Genomic DNA, 22,110 nt, shown 5'->3' with positions numbered 1-22,110 from the left:
CATGGATATCTGTGCCTTTTAGGCTCCCCAGTATTCCCCCTGTGCAGCTGTGGCTGAAAACCACAGCTCTAGCCTGAGGAAAGAGCAACACTACACCTGTAAAAGACTAAGGAAAGCCAGGGCTCCGTGGCTCACACCTATAATTCCAGCACTTTGGCAGACAGAGGTGGGTGGATTCCTTGAGCCCAGGAGTTCGAGAACAACATGAGCAACATGGGGAAATCCCATCTCTACATACAGAATTTAGCCAGGCGTGGTGGTGTGTGCCTGTAGCCCCAGCTACTCGGGAGGCTGAGGCAGGAGGATCACCTGAGCCAGAAATATGGAAGCTGCAGTTAGCCAGTATCAGGCTACTGCACTCCAGCCTGGGCAGCAGAGTGAGAGCATGTTTCAAAAAAAAAAAAAAGAAAAGACCCAGGGAATTGGCAAGGTATAGGCAGAGAATGTGTCTCATTCTAACTTCTTACTGCTAGGCAATATGAACAGACAGATAATGGTATGCAAATTATTTTGCCATTTTAAACAACTTAAATAATTTAGGTGAATTTTGCTAACTTGAGATGGGCTTTTAAAATAATAACAATAATAATAATATATTTACTCTCTATCTAATGACCAATACATGTACTCTAAGTCCATGGTTATTGTAATATCACTTCTGGGCAGTAGAAGGGATCAAAATTCAGGGGTAAAAAAAGGTAAAGGACAAAGTTTATCCAAGTTTTGCACTCTTTTTGCAGTAATATATTAATATTAACAGCATTCTTACGTTATTTAGGGACCACATATTTAAAGCTCCTTTTTCCTCCACTTTTAGTTTAGGTTGAGGGGGTACATGTACACATTTGCTACATGGGTACGTTGCGTATTGCTGAGGCTTGGTGTACAAATGATCCCACCGCCCAGGTGATTAACATAGCACCCGGTAGGTAGTCTTTCAACCCACGTCCCCACGCAAGCAGTTCCCAGATGTCTACTGTTTTCATCTTTGTGTCCATATGTATTCAGTGTTTAGCTCCCACTTATACATGGGAACATGCAGTATTTGGTTATGTGTTCCTGCACTAATTCACTTAAGATAATGACTTCCAGCTGCAACCATGTTGCTGCAAAGGACATAATTCTATTTATAAATCTACTTTTTTTTTTTTAGACAGCCTGAGGCTCTGTCACCCAGGCTGGAGCACAGTGGCACAATCTCAGTTCACTGTCACATCCGCCTCCCAGGTTCAAGCAATTCTTGTGCCTCAGCGTCCTGAGTAGCTTGGGTTTCATGCGTGCACCACCACACCCAGCTAATTTTTTTTTTTGTATTTTTAGTAGAGATGGGGTTCAACGATGTTGACCAAGCTGGTCTCGAACTCCTGATCTCAAGTGATGCCCACCTCAGCCTCCCAAAGTGCTGGTATTACAGCCATAAGCCATCATGCCCGGCCTAAATCGACTTTTAATTAAACAAGAAATAAAAAAAATTAGTTTATTATCAGGATAGCTTTAGAGTTAGGCTTTGTAAAGACCCTGTGCCTTGTTTGGTTTGAGGTCACATCTCCCCAGGTTGAGTTAATGATGAAAAACCTCACCGTAAGCAGTAGGATCAGCCACGTGCTCCTGCATGAAACAGCCAAACCCGGAGAGATTCGTGGTCACACTGGGGATCCCCATCACAGTGCATTCAGCTGCCGGGGAAATAGATCAAAACTCAGCTTCAGACCAGCGCCTGTATCTTTGTACGCACTCAGAGGAAGAAAAGGCCCTAGTCCTCCTAATAACGGCAGTGTTCACTTTGTGTCAGGCACAACAGTAAACTCTTTACATGTTTCATTAACTTATTTAATCTCTCAACAACCCTGTGAGGTGGGACTACCATTATCCCCGTCCTACAGCTGAAGAAATTGAGGCACAAAGAAATTAATAACTTGCCTACCTTCACAAAGCCAAGGTTCGTGGTATAGCTGGGATTTGAAGTCAGGTACTCGGCTGCAGAACCCTTGGGCAGAACTGCCAGGCTCTACTGCACCTTCAGTCCCAGCTGGTTTTGGTTTTAGATTCTTTCTAGGCTTTGTTTCTATGTACTTGGCAAATTTATGGAGCAGGTTAAATACATTTTGGACATAACCAGCTTCTTCCTCCATTTAAATCTCTCTTGGCATATATTCCTTCCGCTGTCTCGGGAGTTCAATAAATGGATGATCTCTTTCAGTCCTCCCTCACCTTTTAATCAAAATCTGTTTTCTAGGAAATAACTGATACATCTTAAAAATTTTACTAGTCTCAAGGATGTGTGCATTTTTAAGAATTTATATTTGATAATGGAATTACCCTTGGTTGGTGAGTGGAGATGGATGAAAAAAGATCTTCCCATTCCCATGAAGTAATACAATTTAGACAGCAGCCTTATCTCTTGCTCTGCAAATGCTTTCCCTTGGTTTAGCTACACAGCTACGGAGTTGTGGTTCTCTAATTTTAGTGGCAGGTGGTGCAGAGGAGGAAAGTGGGATGGGGACTATCAGCCCTTTTGAGAGTCTGATGAACATTCTGGAGCTCATCTCCAGAAATATTCTTTTTTTATCCCTTTTTACACATTTTTATTTCCTCAGACTTCCTCCTGGATTCAGCTCCACCTTTTATGGGAATTGGGAGTTGAAGAGTATCCTATTCTTTTTCCTTTTTTCTTTTTCCTTCCTTCCTTCCTTCCTTCCTTCCTTCCTTCCTTCCTTCCTTCCTTCCTTCCTTCCTTCCTTCCTTCCTTCCCTCCCTCCTTCCCTCCTTCCTTCCTTCCTTCCTTTCTTTTTTCTTTAAGTTCTGGGATACATGTGGTGAACATGCAGGTTTGTTACACAGGTATACATGTGCCATGGTGGTTTGCTGTACCCATCAACCCACCACCTAGGTTTTAAGCCCCGCTTGCATTAAGTATTTGTCCTAATGCTCCTCCTCATCTTGCCCCCACCCCCGGCATGGACCCCGATGTGTGATGTTCCCCTCCTTGTGTCCAAGTGTTCTCATTGTTCAACTCCCACTTATGAGTGAGAACACACACTGTTTGGTTTTCTGTTCCTGTGTTTGTTCACCAAGGATGATGAAAATTTTATATACTTATGTGTATTCGTATATGTATCAATTCACTATGTAGTAAAATTCTAGGTACCCATGAAGTTCAGTATATGTTCATCAAATTAATTTAATAAAATAAGTGCTTATATTTATTTGGCTCTCTGAAAACACATTTTGATGAATACTTTCTGGAGAGAGTTAGATCTAGTAATGCATAAAAAGATTATTCTAAAAAAAATTAGAGAGCTATCTAATATGCTAATGATAAATGTATGCCAACAAAAGTCGCATTCTTTCTAAAACTGTAGGTCAAAGGAAGAGTGGCCAGCTCCCTTGGGATAATGTAAAACACAGACTGACTCATTCACTATGGAGTATTCCAGAAACTCCCTTATTTGTCTATTTATAATATCTTTTATAACATCTTCTTTGGCCTTTATCTTAAAACATTAGCTATATCTCCCCTATCATTTTTGGGTTAAGTATAACTTTGCCCTGTAAAATGACATTGTGGTGGACAGTCTGCTGTGAGCTCTATAACATTTTTTTGACCTGACAGAAAGGACTTCCCACTTGCCTCAGTCACTCATGCCTTTGGTTGTGTGCTCCTCTATCCATGATACTTCCAATAGTAAATTGTGTTACTAGAAATAATAAGGTCAAAAACAAAGTGTTAAGTTCAACAGTGAAATGTGTGCTTTATGCATCTCAGAAGATAGATACCCTATTGCAAGCATTTGAGATATTCATGTGGACGTTTCATAAGTAAGAAGATACCACCTTCACAAAAGTAGACCATTTTTAGATCTGCAAGACAGATACCTGGAGGAGTTAGATACAAACATTTGCTATGTCACATTTCAAGACAATCCTTTGCTTATTTTTCCCAAGAAATGTTAAAATTTGTATAGCTGCTGGCAAATTATGCTTGGTGAAACCTAGAACAATAGAAAAGGACCCTAATGTTGTTCCTACTGTAAATAACATAGGATTCTATTTTTGTAGAATTTTAAGTTCTATATTTTAATTACAGGACAAGAATGCAAATAATGGCTGGGCGCGGTGGCTCATGCCCGTAATCCCAGAACTTTGGGAGGCCGAGGCGGTTGGATCACCAGAGGTCAGGAGTTTGAGACTAGCCTGGCCAACATGGTGAAACCCCGTCTCTACTAAAAATACAAACATTAGCCGGGCATGGTGGCGGGCGCCTGTAATCCCAGCTACTTGGGAGGCTGAGACAGGAGAATTGCTTGAACCTGGGAGGCAGAATTTGCAGTGAGCTGAGATCGCACCATGGCACTCTAGCCCCTGGGAACAAGAGTAAAAATTCATCTCAAATAATAATAATAGAAAAATTTCTTCCTCTTCATAATTCAGCCTGTTATTCCACCTCATCTTGGCCTCTGCTGCTCCTTACTTGAGCTTTATGTTAATGATGACATTGAGATACAAAAGGTAAAATTTATTATCTCTGTTATAAATAAAAACTTTTTCTGAAGTTTTTACATATCACAAGTGAAGAGGCTGGGTGCGGTGGCTCATGCCTGTAATCTCAGCATTTTGGGAGGCTGAGGCAGGTGAATCAGTTAAGGCCAGCAGTTTGAGACCAGCCTGATCAACATGATGAAACCCCATCTCAACTAAAAATAATATAAAAATTGGCTGGGCGTGGTGGCATGCACCTGTAATTCCAGCCACTTGGGAGGCTGAGGCAGGAGACTCTCTTGAACCCAGAAGAAGGAGGTTGCAGTGAGCCAAGATCATGCCACTACATTTCAGCCTGGGCAACAGAGTGAGACTCCAGCCCAAAGAAATAATAAAATCACAAGTGAAATTTTATTTACATTGGGCAGAAAAATCTCTAATAATTAATAAGAGATGGAAAAATTATTGTATTCTTTGCATTGGCATGTATTTAAAGTATTTGTTTCCCTTTTAATTAGACATTTCAGTACAAATACAAATCGATTACTTTTTTTAAAATTTTATTTATTTATTTATTTATTTACTGAGGTAGTTTTGCTCTTTGGCCCAGGCAAGAGTGCAGTGGCATGATCGTGGCTCACTGCAACCTCCGCCTCCCAGGTTCAAGCAATTCTCCTGCCTCAGCTTCCTGAGTAGCTGGAATTATAAACATCTGCCACCATGCCCAGCTAATTTCTGTGATTTCTTTTTTTTTTTTTTTTTTTTTTGAGATACAGTCTCACTCTGTCACCTAGGCTGGAGTGCAGTGGTATGATCCTGGCTCACTGCAACCTCCGCCTCCCAGGTTCAGGCAATTCTCCTGCCTCAGCCTCCTGAATAGCTGAGATTACAGGCATGTGCCACCACGCCCAGCTAATTTTTGTATTTTTAGTAGAGACGAGGTTTCACTATGTTAGTCAGGCTGGTCTCGAACTCCTGACCTCATGATCCACCCGCCTCAGCCTCCCAAAGTGCTGGGATTACAGGCATGAGCCAACATGCCTGGCCCAAATTGATCACTTTTGATGCTAATGGCAATGATGCTAGTAGGGTCCAGAAAATAAAAATACCTAGTGGATCTGACAATCTACCGTCTGTTAAAATAAAATAATAAAATAAAAAGGAAGGAGAGTGAAGGAGGAGTTTTTGAATGGAATGATGTCATTGTTGACAATACTTACCACTGAATTGCTCGTCTCTCTTAGTACTTATTATTTTGAGGCATAGGAATGTGAAGAAGGCTTTTCACTGTACACCTTTTTACATTTGTTTCCCTACCATGTGACTGTGTTCCCTATTACATATTAAATACAGCCCTTAAATTTTTAGAAAAAAATTCTTCTGGAATAAGTTTTAAAGAACTACATTACTAGACTATTATTTCTTATATTAATCCTACTTATAGTCAATTTCTCCTTCACACTAAAAGGCGGCAGATAGAGATAGCTAAATAATATATTATCTTCATAATACATTCCTTTTTCTTTGGAATTCATTGAGGCAATATCTCACATACCTCCTAAAATATGCCCAAACTGTGGTATACTTGTATGATCTTTATCTTTATTCTTAAGTATTCATCTACAAACCATAAAATTCATCCCTGAGAGAAATTCAACCAAAATTTAAAGCTGAAGAAATGAAATCTTAGAAATTTAATATCAACTTTGAATATTATATATATGCACATAGAATAATATACTAACAAAATCCAAAACATTCCACATTCTATACATGACACATACCTGGAGTATAACCCCAGGGTTCATAGTATGATGGAAATACTCCAAGGTGACAACCTCTGACAAACTCTTCATAATCCATCGGTAGTAAGGGGCTGGTGGAGGATAGAAACTCTGGGTGCAAAATCACCTGAAAAAGGAAAATTCTAATTAAAAAAAAGAAAAAGAAAAAGAAGCAAATAACGTGAAAAAAATCTTTAATCTGGTTATTTCAGTACTGTAACCATAAAATCCTTGTGTTCTAGATTCATGAAGAAAAAAGAGATAAGACAAAAGAAAGAGGAAAAAGCCTTGGTGGTTTGTTCTCCTCTCTCCATTCTGTAAAAGTGTCTACTCTACATATTTAACTTTCTCGCAGATTCCAAGGCTTAGATTGAAGGATAAGCAGTTAGCATGCTCATTTTTGCTCTCACACTAAACTACGTCCTCCAATCCAGCTTTGACATGCAATAAAGATTATATTTGATTATCTAATTGCTCCTGTCTTTACTCAATTTGTTCCCAACTCTAGCAGGAAAGAGGGAGCTACATAACGGACCACTCTCACATGCCTTAAGCATGACTTATTCAAGTGAAATGGAGCTAAGGCACAGGGAAGACGTTCTAGGAATGCCATCTAGACTACATCATGCCAGAGGACTTCATGCAAGCCACTATCCTCTCTTGCCTAGAGGCCATCACCTCCTAGCATACTTGCCTGCTTCTTTCTGTTCCACTAGGGTTTCTATCAACACAGCTAGACTGATTCTTTAAAAATGTCAGCCACTCCCTTGATTAAAGTTGTTCAGTGGCTTCCTATTTTACCCAGAGTAAAAGCCAAAGTGTTGATCATAGCTTCTAAGCAGTGGGGTGCTGCTAAATATTTAAGAGCTGAAACACTGAAGTATAAATATATATTAGTACATATATTTGTTATAATTTTTAACGGCATAAATGATGTATATACAATTACCAAATAATAAAAGATGTTATAACATGTAGATGTTTATAACAACTTTATTCGTAATTGCCAAAACTTGGAAGAAACACAGATGTCCTTCAGTAAGTGAATGAATAAATAAGTTGTGGTACATCCAGACAATGGACTATTATTCAGTGCTAAAAAGAAATAAGCCATCAAGTCATGAAAAGAAATAGAGGAAACGTAAATGCATACTACTAAATAAAAAAAGTTCATCCAAAAATGCTACATGATGTATGATTTCAACTATGTGACAATCTGGAAAAAGTTAAACTATGAAACCAGTAAAAAGATCAGTGGTTTCCAGGGGTTAGGGGTGAGGGAGTGATGAACAGGCAGAGTATAGACAATTTTTAAGGCAGGGGAACTATTCTGTATCATACTATGATGATGAATACATTTGTCAAAACCCATAGCATGTATAACACCAAGAGTGAACCCTGATGTAAACGATGGATCTTGGGTGATAATTATGTATCAGTGTAGGTTCATCTATCTATTAGAACGAATGCACTGCTCTGGGGGATGCTGATAATGGGGGGTTCTGTGCATGTGAGGGGGCAGAGAGCAAATAGACACTGTACTTTCTGTTCAATTTTGCTGTGAACCTAAAACTGTTCTAAAAGACAAAGTCTATTAAAAATAGATATAGACAATACTCCTTATTGTGAACTTTATATAGTCAATTAATTCTCACAATTTGCTATTTTTATTTTTGCCAAAATTTTGTATTCATAACCAATTTATGGTCTCGATGGCTGAACGTGGCTCTGACATAAGTGTTGGTTGATTTCCTTTGTTAGTTGTTAGAAGGAGCTGAAATAACAGAGACATTTGTTGAAACTTCACAAGTTCATCAGTAATGAAAGTGACTTCTTTTCTGTGTCAGATACTAGTTTTTGAACATGGAGAAAATAGTTTTTTTTTTGCCTCTCACAATGTAAAAACTACAGATCCAGAAATAATACGAAGTAAACGAAGCCAAGATTTGTAGTATTTAACTATTTTCATTCTAAAAATACTCCCACTACCACCAAAGCCATTTTCAAGCTACCAGTATAATGTTGCTGAATTCAGAGACAGGGAAAGCAGGAGCACATCATTATAAAGCATTTGCACCATAAAGATCTCACAGACATCAAGAGCCTCAAGTGCACAGGTCATGGTAATGTGCAGTAAATAATTGGGATGAGATTAACTCTGAGCATTACCTTTCATTTAATATAGTTGACTTACTTTTAAGTTTACGTAATGTAATTTTAGCAATAGCTGCATTTAAAACTGTCTCACAAAGTCTCTGAACATTTAACTATTGGCTCTTGTGCACCTGTGTGAACCAGTTCTGGGACGACACTGCAGACAAAGAAACAAGAGCAGGGACATTCTGTATTTGCTGTTCAAGTTTGCTCTGAACCTAAAGCTGCTGTAAAAATAAAGTCTATTAAAATGTCTATGTACAATACTCCTTATTGTGAATTCTATATAGTCAATTCTTTTACACGATGTGCTATTTTGCCTAGCATGTTTGTTTGTTTTTTGGCCCATATTTTGCCCACATGCTATTTTATCCTTCTGGTTCCTACTATTCTGTCTCTCAATTCAGTGATATCACATTGATAGGTTGACAATGGCCTTGGTGACAGTGAGAGTTTTTAGAGAATGAAAATAGGCAAATACTAAAATCATGGCTTGATTTACTGTGCATTGATTTCTGGACACAAGACAGTGATGGAAAAATATTAATAGTTCAGGTTTAGCCTTAAAATGTGTTGTATCTATAGCCATTACATTGTGAGTGGCACAAAATATTACTAATGATGACAGCATGGCTATAATTGGAAAGTTGTGACTACAATAGCTATTTAACTTGCTAACCGTGTGAATGAATTATCCTATTTCTCCCACTTACTACCGTTCTCGCTGAGCTATTATTAGATTATCACTCAGCCTCAGCCATACCTAAGAGGTTATTGAAAATAAATAACATCTGATATAAAAGTACGGGAAATCTCACATTTACAAAAAATTCCAAGTACAATATGAAGAGAATTAATATATTTTCAAAACCATTCATAAACTGCTGGCTTGATACCCAGCATTCCCAAGTACTTAATGTATATTTCCCACAAACAAGAGCATTCTTACATAATCTTACATAAACATTAAAATTAGGAAATTCATGCTGATACATACGTTATAATCCTTAAACCCCATTTAAATTTTTCTGATGATTCAAATAATGATTTTTAAACCAAAGGATCCAGTTCAGAATTACATATTGCATCAGTTGTCACATCTCTCTAGAGTCCCTCAATTTGGAAGAGTTCATGGGCTTTTGTTGGCTTTCCTGACTATATTATATATGACATATATAAAATATATATATTTTGAAAGACTATAATCTATTTATTTTGATATATGTTCCTCAATGTGTGTCTGTCTTATGCTTCTTCATAATTAAATTTAGGTTATACATCTTTGGCAGATACATCGCAGAAGTGATGCCGTGTTCTTTTCATTGCATTTTAATCAGGCCGAAATGTTTTCTATTTTTTTCATTAATGATGATGTTTATTTTGATCTCTTGATTGAGGCCAAGCCTTTTTGGCTTCTCCACTATAAAGTTATTCTTTTTTCTCTTTGTTATTAACAAGCATTGGGGCAGTTATTTTGAAGCTGTGTAAATATCCCATTCCTAATTAAACTTTTAATTACTACTTGTATTGGACTTCTGGTTTCTTATGTCATTCAGTGCACCCTAATTCCTTCCTACCCTTATTTATTTCGATACTCAAATTGTCCATGATTTGGCCAGTGGGAGCCCCTTCAAGATTGTTTCTGTATATATTTAACAAATCTTCGTTGTTCCTTGAGCATTTCTTTGATTTTTGACAAAAGGAGTTCCAGGCTCACCTTGTACTTTTTACCTGTCACCATTCTAGAATCACCCAATTCCAAAGGCAGCCCTGGTTCTCTTCAGTAGCAAATGGTGTTTAGAAATCAAGACCCGGCTACTAGGTGTGCTCATTGTCATTGGCCTATTACTCCCCCAAATGCTCTGAGTAGACAAAGAACACACACACACACACACACACACACACACACACACACACACTTGGTTTTTGCTACCTTTAATTTGCTACATACTAGGTTGATTTTCTTCTGTGTAACTAATCTTTCTCCACACACCCCCTCACATGCACGGATGCCCTCCTCGCTCCACTCTGGCTCTGATATTGTTTCAGGCTGCTCCTCTTTGTGTCGACATTTCTCAGACTGCTTGGATTCTGATGCCTTCCTCTGAACTTCCACAGCACCCTCCCTGTTCTAGTGCAGATACCTACCTTGTGTTGCCTACCTAATGGCTTTAGAACTTAATTGTTCTGGAAAGGAAAAGGAAAGAGAAAAAGAATAGAGACCGGGTGCGGTGGCCCACACCTGCATTTTGGGAGGTCAAGGCAGGTAAATCACTTGACGTCAGGAGTTTGAGACCAGCCTGACCAACACGGTGAAGTCCCATCTCTACTAAAAATACAAAAATCAGCCAGGTGTAGTGGCATGTGCCTACAATCCCAGCTATTTGGGAGTCTGAGGGAGGAGAATCTGCTTGAACCTGGGAGGCAGAAGTTGCAGTGAGCAGAGATCACGCCACTGCTTGCCAGCCTGGGCAACAGAGTAAGATTCCGTCTTAAAAAAAAAGAGAGAGAGAAAGAAGACAAACTATTTTTACACAAGCACACTACCCTTTTCATGTTTATTCATGAAATAATAAGTATACATTCTTCAGAAGTGATTACTTTGAAGAAAAACCCTAATTTGGATACGTAACAATTATCATTAGATTTGTATAACATTTTATATATTACAAATATACATATTATCTCATTTAATCTTAGTGACATTGTGCAATGGGTAAGGAAGCTAAGACATAAAGAGGCCATTAAATTATCAATTTTAAATCATATGCCAAGGATTAAAGTAAAAAAAAATTAGCAGGCGCAGTGGCTCACGCCTGTAATCCCAGAACTTTGGGAGGCTGAGGTGGGCAGATCACGAGGTCAGGATTTCAAGACCAGCCTGGCCAACATGGCGAAACCCCGTCTATACTAAAATACAAAAAAATTAGCTGGGTGTGGTGGTGTGTGCCTGTAGTCCCAGCTACTCAGGAGGCTGAGGCAGGGGAATCGCCTGAACCCAGGCAGTGGAGGATGCCGTGAGCCGAGATCGTGCTACTGCACTACAGCCTGGGCGACAGAGCAAGACTCTGTCTCAAAATAAAAAAATCTTAAATCTTTGTTTTATTGAAAAGTTTTACTCCTTGGATCCTCAAGGACATTACAAACATTAGTTATATCTCAGCAGATCCTTAAGAAGGAGATCAGTTAAACTTAAGAAGAAATAAAATGATAAAGGATCCAAACCCTAGTACCTAAGAATTCCATCACAGAAATCACAAAATGGCAAAGTAAAAGTGAATAAAAATATTTTCATTCATAGAATATGATTTGAGTTTTTATTGTGTGCAAAGTACCACACTACAAAAAGAGACAAAAGACACAGATACTGTCAGACACTGTATCTGGGCCATCAACAAATTGGCAACCCATTGTACTCTCTTGGCAAAAAAGAAGAAAGAGGGATTTGAAAAGCATTGTGTCTACTTCAGCATTTCCAAGCTTAGGAAAATTTGCACAGTCCAGAGCCCATTTTGGAGCATGAAAACACCACGGTTTGTTTGGCTCCCAGCCAAACAGAATGACAGCACAAAATAAGAAAACAGCTGCTCTGGCCCTAAACCCACCAATGGCAGAAGCCCAGGGATGAGCCAGGGATATTAGAGGTCAGTTCAAGGTTATAAAGAGGATTAAATGAGATCCTGTATACAAAAGCCCCCAGGAAAGCTCCTGGCTCTCAGCAGGCCCTACCTCGATCAGTAGGAAAAACAAAACAAGAAACGACAAAAACCTGTCTGACTCTATTTTTTCTAGAAGAGAAGTAATGTCTCAGGAAGTTAATCTTTACACTGTGGCAGCCCAGAGTCGAAACATGAAATCTTCAGCCTGAGCTGTCCTCAGCTAAGGCAAAAATGATAAATTCAAATTCAAAATAATCTGCTATGCTTGCTGAATCAAACATGACATTCATATCAAAAACCTATCAATGCACTCTGGGAGTTTACAAGCACTCTACAGAGTTTTTAAAGTAAGCAGGTGATTAAGTAGGTACTTGACTCAGCACAGGCCTACGTTATCACCAAGTTTTAAAAGAATTCTGTTAATAAAATGTAATACCTGATTCTGAATTGATGGGAGTTTCTCTCAGTGCTTTGAGTATATAGCAAATGTCAGGAAGGTGCTGTACATTTATTTTTTTTGTATGTCTGTGGCTGTCTTATGATAATAATAAATGAACATCTCAAAATATTCACAACTAAAGCTGTATAGACATAAACTATGAGACAAACTTTCATCTTCACTCACCCTATGAAAGTCAAGTGCTTTGATATCTCTGTGGCTTTTCATCTACTTTTTTTCCTTTGCCTGCCGAGTCCCCTTTCCTGTAATTTTCATAATGAATTTCTGATCATTAATCAAGATCTAGCTAACACGTCATCTTTTTAAATAAAACATCTTACCCAATCCTGCAGGCGAAGATAAATCCACTTTCTTCAACTCTCACCAAACTCTATTCCCATCTCTCTTCTAAAAATAATGAGTTCCCATCATGTGTCAGATACTGGGTTAACTACTAAAAGAAGCTAATACTTATTATGAATTTACTATGTGCCAAGCTGTTAAATGCAGCACCTATTTATGAATTTTTTATGAGACGGGTTCCCACTCTGTCGCCCAGGCTAGAGTACAGTGGCACATTCATAGGTGGCTACATCCTCAAACTCCTGGCCTCAAGTGATCCTCCAGCCTCAACCTTTTGAGTTCACTGGGATTACAGGCAGGACCCACCGTGCTTGGCCCATGTCTAATTTAATCCTCACACCTCTGAGTGTGAGGCTATTTTATCACCATTCACAGATGAGAAGACTGAGGTACAGACAGATGCAGTGAATTTTCAAATTAGATAAGTGGCCGGGATTTAAAGACAGTCTTCATGGACTCAGCCTGTGGCTGCCTTCTTTGTCAATCTGCCAGCCCTGGAAATACAGTTCAGCTTTCTTTCTAGAGATCTTAGTCCCGGGGATCTTGACTGACAGCACCAATTGCCTTCCCTCTGGATCTATTGCAGCAACTGCTCCTAACCGGCAGGAACTGGCAGAAACTAGTACCAGTATGAAGTCATTTCTGCCCAACAGGTGCATTTAATGGGCAATTTTGGTTTGGGGAATCCCTATCCCTATTAATAGGAATCACTATTCAATTGCTCATAGAATCAGACACCTATCTGCCAATCTGAAACTATTTTGGTAAGTGGGAGGTACCTATAAAGATAAAACAGAATGAAAAGTTTGCTGAATACAAGAAAAAGTTGTATGTAGTAACATTAACACTAATATATTTAAAATAAGTTAATGGTAAACCAGTGTAAACACACACACACACACACACACATAAAATAGGCTTATTTTGTATTAAGAAAGGAAGCACTATAAAATAGTTCTGAATTTGTGTTAGCTGTAGACTGCACTATTGAAAACTTTTTTTTTCTATTTTTTCTGTGTACATGTGTATGTATGCGTTCTTTTTTTTTTTCCTTCCATTAACTGACAAGCCATGTTGAGTGGTCTTGGACCATTGCTTTTTCCCTGTGTCAGTCACAAGTGCTGCTGCTGTGTGTATATATTTTGTATATTAGCCAATTTTTATTAATTCTTGTTTTTATTAAATACATTTGACTTTCCTTTCTAGGAAAGAAAGAAGGAAGGAAGGATGGATGGAACAAGGAAAGGAAGAAAGGAAGTAAAGAAGAAAGAAAGAAAAAGAAGAAAGAAGGAAGCAAGGAAGCAAGGAAGAAGGGTGGGTGGAAGAAAGGAAGGAAGAGAAAAAGGAAGGAAGGAAGAATGGAAGAATGGAAGGAAGAGAGAAAGGAAAAATAGAAGGAAGGAAGGAAGGGAGGGAGGAAGGAAGGAAGCAGGGAGGGAGGGAGGGAGGGAGGGAGGAAGGAAGGAAGCAGGGAGGGAGGGAGGGAGGGAGGAAGGAAGGACAGACTAGGCATTTTTAAACCTGGACTGCAGTCTATGGCTCTTCCTGCATCATCCTTCCTTCCTGCTCTGATCTGCATCTCCCTGCCTGCGCTTGCTTGCAACTCCTTTATCCTCTCACCTTGGTGTCTGCTTCTCAGAGAACCTAAACTGAGACAATACATATGAGACATGATTGTTGCCTCAAAGAACTGAGTTCTTCTAGAGAAACTGACACAAAACATTTTTAAAAATACAATTTCTTGTGATAACTCCTATAACTGCAGTAGATATAAAGTGTCTCGAGAATGCAGATAAGGAAACACTGTTCCTGTCTGGAGTAGAGGAATGTGTGTTAGGGAAAGGTGCAAGGAAGTAATGACTTTTAGGTTGCAGCTTAAAAGGATTATTAGAATGACAGATAAGTAGTTCAGAAAGAGACGATAACATCAGGAAGGACACAGAGGTATGAAAGTGTCATATATGTTTAGAAAATAAGGTACTTTTCCATTCCTGGAAAATTGTTTCATGCAAAACACTTTTAAAACGTAAATCAGCAAGGCATTCTTCCTTTAGAGCTCCGAATTTCAAGGTACCTTCCAGCCTCAGTCTTCCCAAGAGCAAGGGAAGCATGAACTATTGCCAGCTACATGTCCCGTCCCTCCTTTTCCCACTTTCCCTCATCCCTCCCTTCTATCTGCATGTGTAGTACATAACATGTGCCAGGCAACAGACAGTTCCCCACATAACCAGTTACATCTACCTTGACTCTGTCAGTGCGATTGTTGAAAAGTCCAATCCGTCTAATGGTGCTGAGGATGGGGTCAGTGGAGTCATCAATCATATTGTGCGTGGTCACTGGGGGCAATGACTGTCGCTGAAGTATGAGAGGGAAGGAAATGTCAATTGCGGAGAGAATTAACAAGGGTGACTAATTTCAACAACAGATCATTGACATTTCATACAACCTTTACACCTTCAGTCTTTTGAGAGGGCACTAATGATGACTAACTCTTGTGCGTGTTTCAAAGGAAGATAATGGGTTGAAGAATCTCCTCCACTTACTATGAACACATGAAGCTTTTGTTTTCCGCCTGCAGCTACTATATCAGAGACTAGACTTCTTGACTGCTTCCGGGACTTATTTGGAATATAAAGGTGTCCTGAAGTCTTGACTTAAGATGAACTTTACTGATTTCTTTTAGCAAGGCTGTCCTCCGGTGTCCGATTCCTCCGTGCTATAGCAAGCATTCTGATGCAAGTCTAACACATTTATTTTACCTCTTTTGTAATAATTCCACTTGACTAAGGAATATTCTTTTCTCTAATGTGACTCAAATATTATGTTTTGGAAATATTTAGGACTTTTTGTAGTTACTACACTATACACAATTTTTATATTGAATATATTGATTCAAAAATAATTTTGTGAGTGGAAAGATAAGTTTCATGAGATTTTTTAAAGGAGCCCTTAAAATCATTAATGAAAAAACATGCAAAGTAAATATTTAAGTGACTATGTAAGAATGTCTTTTCTAGCCTCAGGCCTAAACATTTTCCAAATTAACACATTTCAATAAATTAAAATACTGACTTAGATAGAATTTAATAACTATGGGACATGGTGGGTGCTTTTTCCTTATTACCTGAGTTGAAAAGATGGCTCTTTTCATAATTGTTATATCATCTCGATCTAAAATATTGTTCATGTCAGGAATTTCTCCTCTGCAGAAAAAAATATTAATAACAAAAATAAAAGCAGTTGGCAATACTTCAGTGACTCTTAAGCATCAGATATATTAGATATTTTATGTATTTTAATAAATAATGTTGGTTATTCAATTAAGTAAATATGTTCATATAGACTTAATATATAAGTAGATATTTGATGCATATTATCAATATATATTTTGAATTAAAATCTCATGAAGTCTCCCTCAGCTTCAGATTGATATATCAACCTTTAATGACTTCCTCATTGAATTAGAACTTGCCTGCATATAAATGTATTCTTATCTGTACAGATGTTTACAAGTTTTGTCAAATGAAGGATTAAACGCTATTCACATGACATAATACATTTTCAAATGTTATTAATTCCTTTATATTTGGAACAAAATATGTTCAGACTCTTCAAACTTAACAACTTAAATAGCATTACATATTGTTGTCTAAGTTGTTAAGTTTGAATAGTGAAGCCTTAAGAACAAAGCATTCCAAACACCTACCTTAATAAGGCATCATAGAGTTTTTTTCCAAACTTTTCCTTCACAGAATGTGCAATGTCCCTGTTTCAAACAGAAAGACTTATCATTTAAACAGTATGACAAGGTTTAGTCTTTATTTATCGTGATAATACTGTTTTTTTTAATTGACATTCTTTGAAATTGCAGGTACCTTTTTTATAGCCTTTTTTATTATTTCACTACTTTCCAATTCAGCTTAAGTTAAAATCTCCAGAGCTGCGGCAACAGAGCACCATGGCCAGCACAAAGAGCTTAAAATTATTTTGCTTCATGATGATTGAAATAGGGTAGAGAGCAGAGAGGGAGAGTAGATGGAGGTACAGATGTAACAAGATGGGAATTCGGTGATCGTTGTTGAAACTGAACTGTGAGTATACAGGAGGTCCTACTACTAAGCTTTTTACTTGACATATTTTTAGAATTTCACAATAAAAAGTTTAAAAATGCTTGACTCATCTTTTAAGATTTCTACAGGGCCTCGTTCCTTCAGTGGTAGTTTTTTATAACACGTATAATGTTATAGGCATCACAATAATCTAAACTAGTAGCACAATGAAAAAAGGGCCAAGTATTATTTGTCTGTAATAATCTTAAGGAAAAAACAAAGTTCAAGGCAATACATGAGATATCATTCACTTAAAAGAAATCTTTTTACATTTATTGCTTGAGAACATTCACAGGATGTGAGATTACCACAGCTGTTTTCGGACTGCTTGTCCTTTCAGGGTTTCCACATTGAAATTGTTTGTCTTGGCAGGCATAATGAAAAACACCACCACTGTGACCTCACTTTTGTGCATCTGATGAGGAATTAGAAAACACAGCAGAGTCAACTATCTAAGGTTTTTAAAAAATATAATAGATGGAAATTAAACATTGAAAAGTAGTGTTTTAAAATATCAGTAGATAAAAAGACTACCAGTAGATAAAAGGAATAGTTATATATGATTCACAGACAAATTATATTCACCTTCCTGAGACTTTTTCAGACGTTTTAAATTAAATTTTAAATTTTCAATCAGTATTTGTCAATGAACAAATTGACTTTCAATCATTTTTGTCAATTAACAGTTAAAAAATTCAAACAAAATATTTTCATGCCTTTGACAATCTAGAATAGATAACAATTGCTATTGATGACATTCGCTTTTCTGTGGTCAGGCATATAGCATGAATGAGAGCTAATATTACAAGATCAAAATTAGTTCTTTAAAATTTCGGAGTGGAAATTTAATGAAGATTTAAGCTTTGGTAAAAGCTAAAATAATATTTAAATTTTTGGCTTATTCACATTGATTGATGACAAATAGATTATTTACATTTTTCTGCTAAATGTCTTGATTCAGATGATGTTATATTTTGGTTTTTGTCCCTAAAATAAAGAAGCAAGCACATACTGAGCACTTTTGGGATAGCAGGCAATGTGCTGGAGTGCTTTAAATATACTACTAATAATCATGTACAATAGGCATCATTCTCCTCATTTTATTAATGTTGAAAGAAAGGAATGAGAGGTTAAATATTTTGTCCGAGTTCCTATAACAGGTGAGCGTCAAAGCTGACATTTAAACTGCTGGCTTAGCATCTCTCAAAAGGAAAAGACTTGTTAAGAAGCCATAAGAATGAAAGCATAAACTCACTTAAAACCATAACCTCTATGAATGTTCATGTGTTCTGAAAATGACTGACTAGCTCCAGTGTGGGGCACTTTACCATCTGGTATGTGGCCTCTTCTCTCTGGGGCCTAACATTTTATAAGGGAAAGCTACAGAAGGTGTACAATAGGAAACTCAGCCTAGAACAGCCTATGTGCTATCAAAGAATAAATGTACTACGTGGAGAAAGAATGCCTTCCTTTAACTTCTCCAAGTATTGCAGTTATCTTTCATGTCTAGTATAATAGTATTCCGTCTTCTCCTCATAGCTATAAAGTGTATATTTAATAATTATCTAAATACATTTATTAATAATGTCCCTAAAGGCTCTGTATATTTGATATAGTTATGTGTCCATTATAAAGCTTGTTGAATGGATATGTACTAAGAAATATGAAGTAAGATTATTTAAGAATAATCGGTTAAGCCTTCAGTTCTATTTTGCATAGTTGGATTTTATTAATGAATTGCTTTCTTATTAATGTGGCTTCAGTAACTTTTTTAGCATATTTGGTCTACTGTCTGCTCTAAAGCAAGGATACATCTTTCTTCAAGAAATAAAAATTTAACTGGAGGGTAGTACAAAGCTCAAGAAAGTTTAGCTTTTCTCATTATCTCATTAAAACTGAAGTTCTATACTGTTCTCCTGTAAATATTTTCCTATTACTTATTCTATATGTTTATGTGATGGGATTGGAATATAAACCAATAGATTCCATCAATAGCTATGACATGGTACCATTTTTTATAGTTGCTTCTATTTATGCATATTGTATTGCTGGATTAGTTGAGAACCCACTTTGTATCCTACCTTCCTGAATTTAAAAAAAATGATTTCATGTTGTTGGGAGTAAGAACCTTCTTTTTCCTCCTTCATGCTTTCATGTGGTGGGATATTCACTAGTTCAACAGTTTAAGACTCTCAGTTGCAGGGAGGAGGTGTGGCTGGGGAGGTGAGTGAACTGAGTATAAATGTGTCTGCCTTGTTCTATAGAGAGTTAGTGCTGTCCGATTTGGCTGCCACCTATATGGCACATGGTACTCTGAAGGCTTGCTTCAGTCAGGGGAGGAGAGTTATGGTCAGATCTTTCTATGATTAAATGGCTAAGAGTAATAACAAGGTTCAGTATTAGGATGCCACTGTCATGTGCATAAGCCACATCTTCCATTACAACCTTCATTGATTTTTTTGAAAATTAATATTTTGCTCTCCATTCACTTGATTTCTCTCTATATATTGATTTCAATTGATTACAAACTCATGTGGGGAAAGGGGATGTTATAATGACTTCTTAAAACATAGCATGTATAATGGGATAAGCTTAAGATTCTCCTAAGGGAGGAAAAAAGGAAGACATTATAGACAAATACACAAGTCAACAATGTGCCAAACTCCAATATGTAAATGGAAAGGCTGAGGTCATTTCTAGAACATGGTCATTGTTAATTCTCCTGAAAACTATTTAAGATGCTAAAAAATTCTTCACTTCCCACAGAAGAAAGTTCTCCCTACAAAAGCATTATATCATGTCCTAGATCTTTCTTACCCTCAGCAGGAAATTTAGCCTGGATAAGGATTCTAGGAAGATGTCAGCTCCTTTGTTTGAAAACTCATACCTCCCAGCAATGAAAAGGAACAAAGCCTTTTCAAGATCAAAGTCGAGGTGACTAAAATAAAACAAGACAGTTTCAAATGAAATACAGCAACCACAACGAAACGTACACACGAATTCTGCTAAAGTACAAAGGGGCTGGAAAGGTAAACATTTACTATTACAAGTCTGTTTTCTCCCTACCAATGATCCCTCATATCTGATGCTACTTTTTTTAAAATAAAGAAAATCATACCCATAGAAATGACCTCGAACGAAATCTTGGATTCTGGCCTTGTACATGGCATGTAGATTTTGAAACTCATGCACTGCTGAAAATTTCTTAACATTCAAGCCATTTGGAGTAACTACATCTAGAAAAGCAGAATAAAATTATTATGAAATTTCTCTTTTCAAAGAGGGCACCATTATAAAAAAAAGTATCTTTAAATCTATAAAGTCCGCTGTTTACTAACATTTCTAGTTTCCAATTACCATAAAATGTAAAATGTATAAAACTTCCGGTTCATAAAAAATTTCATAAAATTTACAACAAATTTGATCTTTTGATTGAAATAGGAAATCAGAAATACCTGACCAAAATAACAATGAGGGACTGGTACAATGAGACAGGTTAATCAATAGCAATAATAATTGTTATTACAGTTTTATTTTACTGATTATTTACTGTGCATCAGGTGTTGCTCTAAAGGTTTACAGTGTAACTCCATTTCCTCAACAAACCAATGTAGTAAGTGCTCTTATCTGCATTTTCAGAGGTGGAAACTCAGGCACAGAGTTGTTTAAAGACCCTGTCCAAGGACACAGGGCTGAAGTTGAAGCAGAATCCATGCAGCCTGCTCCTACGTACTGTTACTTTAACTCCGGCTCTAAACGACCTCCAGCCATCTTGTTTTCCACAGGTGTATAGGACACCTTTTGTGCATTTAGAAAACTGGAAAGACAACCTCTTCTAATTTCTATTCTTATTTATAATTTCTTATTTCTTTTTTTTTTGAGACGGAGTTTTGCTCTTGTTACCCAGGCTGGAGTGCAATGGCGCGATCTCGGCTCACCGCAACCTCCGCCTCCTGGGTTCAGGCAATTCTCCTGCCTCAGCCTCCTGAGTAGCTGGGATTACAGGCACGCGCCACCATGCCCAGCTGATTTTTGTATTTTTAGTAGAGACGGGGTTTCACCATGTTGACCAGGATGGTCTCGATCTCTTGATCTCATGATCCACCCACCTCGGCCTCCCAAAGTGCTGGGATTACAGGCTTGAGTAATTTCTTGAGTAATTTCGCCCGGCCCTATAATTTCTTATTTCTAATATCCAGTGATTCATTCTTCCCAGGAGATTTTGTTGCTTAAGCAGGAAGACATTCTTGATTTTCCAAATATTGGTCTGTGACAAGAAAGAGCGGGACCACTCAGAGCATCATGGAAACTACCTACTGAGTTGAATACATGGTTTATCACATTTAGTAACAAGCAAGAAAGAAGGAGTTATGTTCAAAAAAAAATTAGCACAGACCTATGAAGATTTTTGTAAGTTTAAGGGTCTTTTCCAGCCTGGCCAACATGGTGACACCCTGTCTCTTCTAAAGACACAAACAGTCAAGTGTGGTGGTGCATGCCTGTAGTCCCAGCTACTGGGGAGGCTGAGGCAGGAGACTCACTCGAATCCAGGAGGCAAATATTGCAGTGAGCCAAGATTGTGCCACTGCACTTCAGCCTGGATGACAGAGTGAGACTCCATCTCAAAAAAAGAGAATCTTTTACAGCTAACTGGCTATTCTGTTGACATGGTTCCACTAAATCAACCCAGGCATTTTGCTCATGTTTTGTGATTAATAAGAACTTATGGATTTTTATGAGTTTTTATTAAGTAATCTGACATTGTTATACCATTTAACACAGATGGCCACAGTAGCATCAATCTTAGGTAGCCAAAGTTTCCAGTGAAAGCGTTCCTGTGAATAATTCCTAAATGAACTATACAGTGTGATTAGTATAGTATGACGATTACATCTTAACATGTATTTATCTTTCTACAGCAGTTATGTTAAGGCTCACCTTGTGCCAGACCCTATTATATTTGAAATATAATAATTTTTAAAAATCCCTATGTGGTAAATTGTTTGCATTGTCCCCATTTTAAAGATGAGGAAGTCGGCCTGCAGAATATTAAGTCATTTGCCTAAGCTCAAATAACTACAAAGTAACAGAGGCTGGATTTAGAACCAAAGGAGCCTGGCTCA

General features: G+C 37.6%; 1 protein-coding gene across 1 annotated transcript in view; it reads right to left on the bottom strand.

The window, feature by feature from the left end:
• Positions 1-22,110, bottom strand: part of GYS2 (glycogen synthase 2) — a 57,731-nt gene that overhangs the window by 4,199 nt on the left and 31,422 nt on the right. Inside the window, exons 6-13 of the mRNA XM_032287656.1 lie at positions 20,106-20,223; positions 19,805-19,925; positions 17,296-17,402; positions 16,585-16,644; positions 16,003-16,081; positions 15,120-15,233; positions 6,264-6,390; positions 1,581-1,676 (exon numbers count right to left, since the gene is read on the bottom strand). Of these exons, the coding sequence (XP_032143547.1) occupies positions 1,581-1,676; positions 6,264-6,390; positions 15,120-15,233; positions 16,003-16,081; positions 16,585-16,644; positions 17,296-17,402; positions 19,805-19,925; positions 20,106-20,223 (822 nt within the window). The remainder of the gene's footprint in view (positions 1-1,580; positions 1,677-6,263; positions 6,391-15,119; positions 15,234-16,002; positions 16,082-16,584; positions 16,645-17,295; positions 17,403-19,804; positions 19,926-20,105; positions 20,224-22,110) is intronic.

Source organism: Sapajus apella, unplaced genomic scaffold (assembly GCF_009761245.1).
Source record: "Sapajus apella isolate SASKATOON/1434 unplaced genomic scaffold, GSC_monkey_1.0 scaffold2, whole genome shotgun sequence".
NCBI lineage: Eukaryota > Metazoa > Chordata > Mammalia > Primates > Cebidae > Sapajus > Sapajus apella.
The sequence above is the reverse complement of the archived record's forward strand: the minus strand, read 5'-3'. Positions and strand labels throughout refer to the sequence as shown.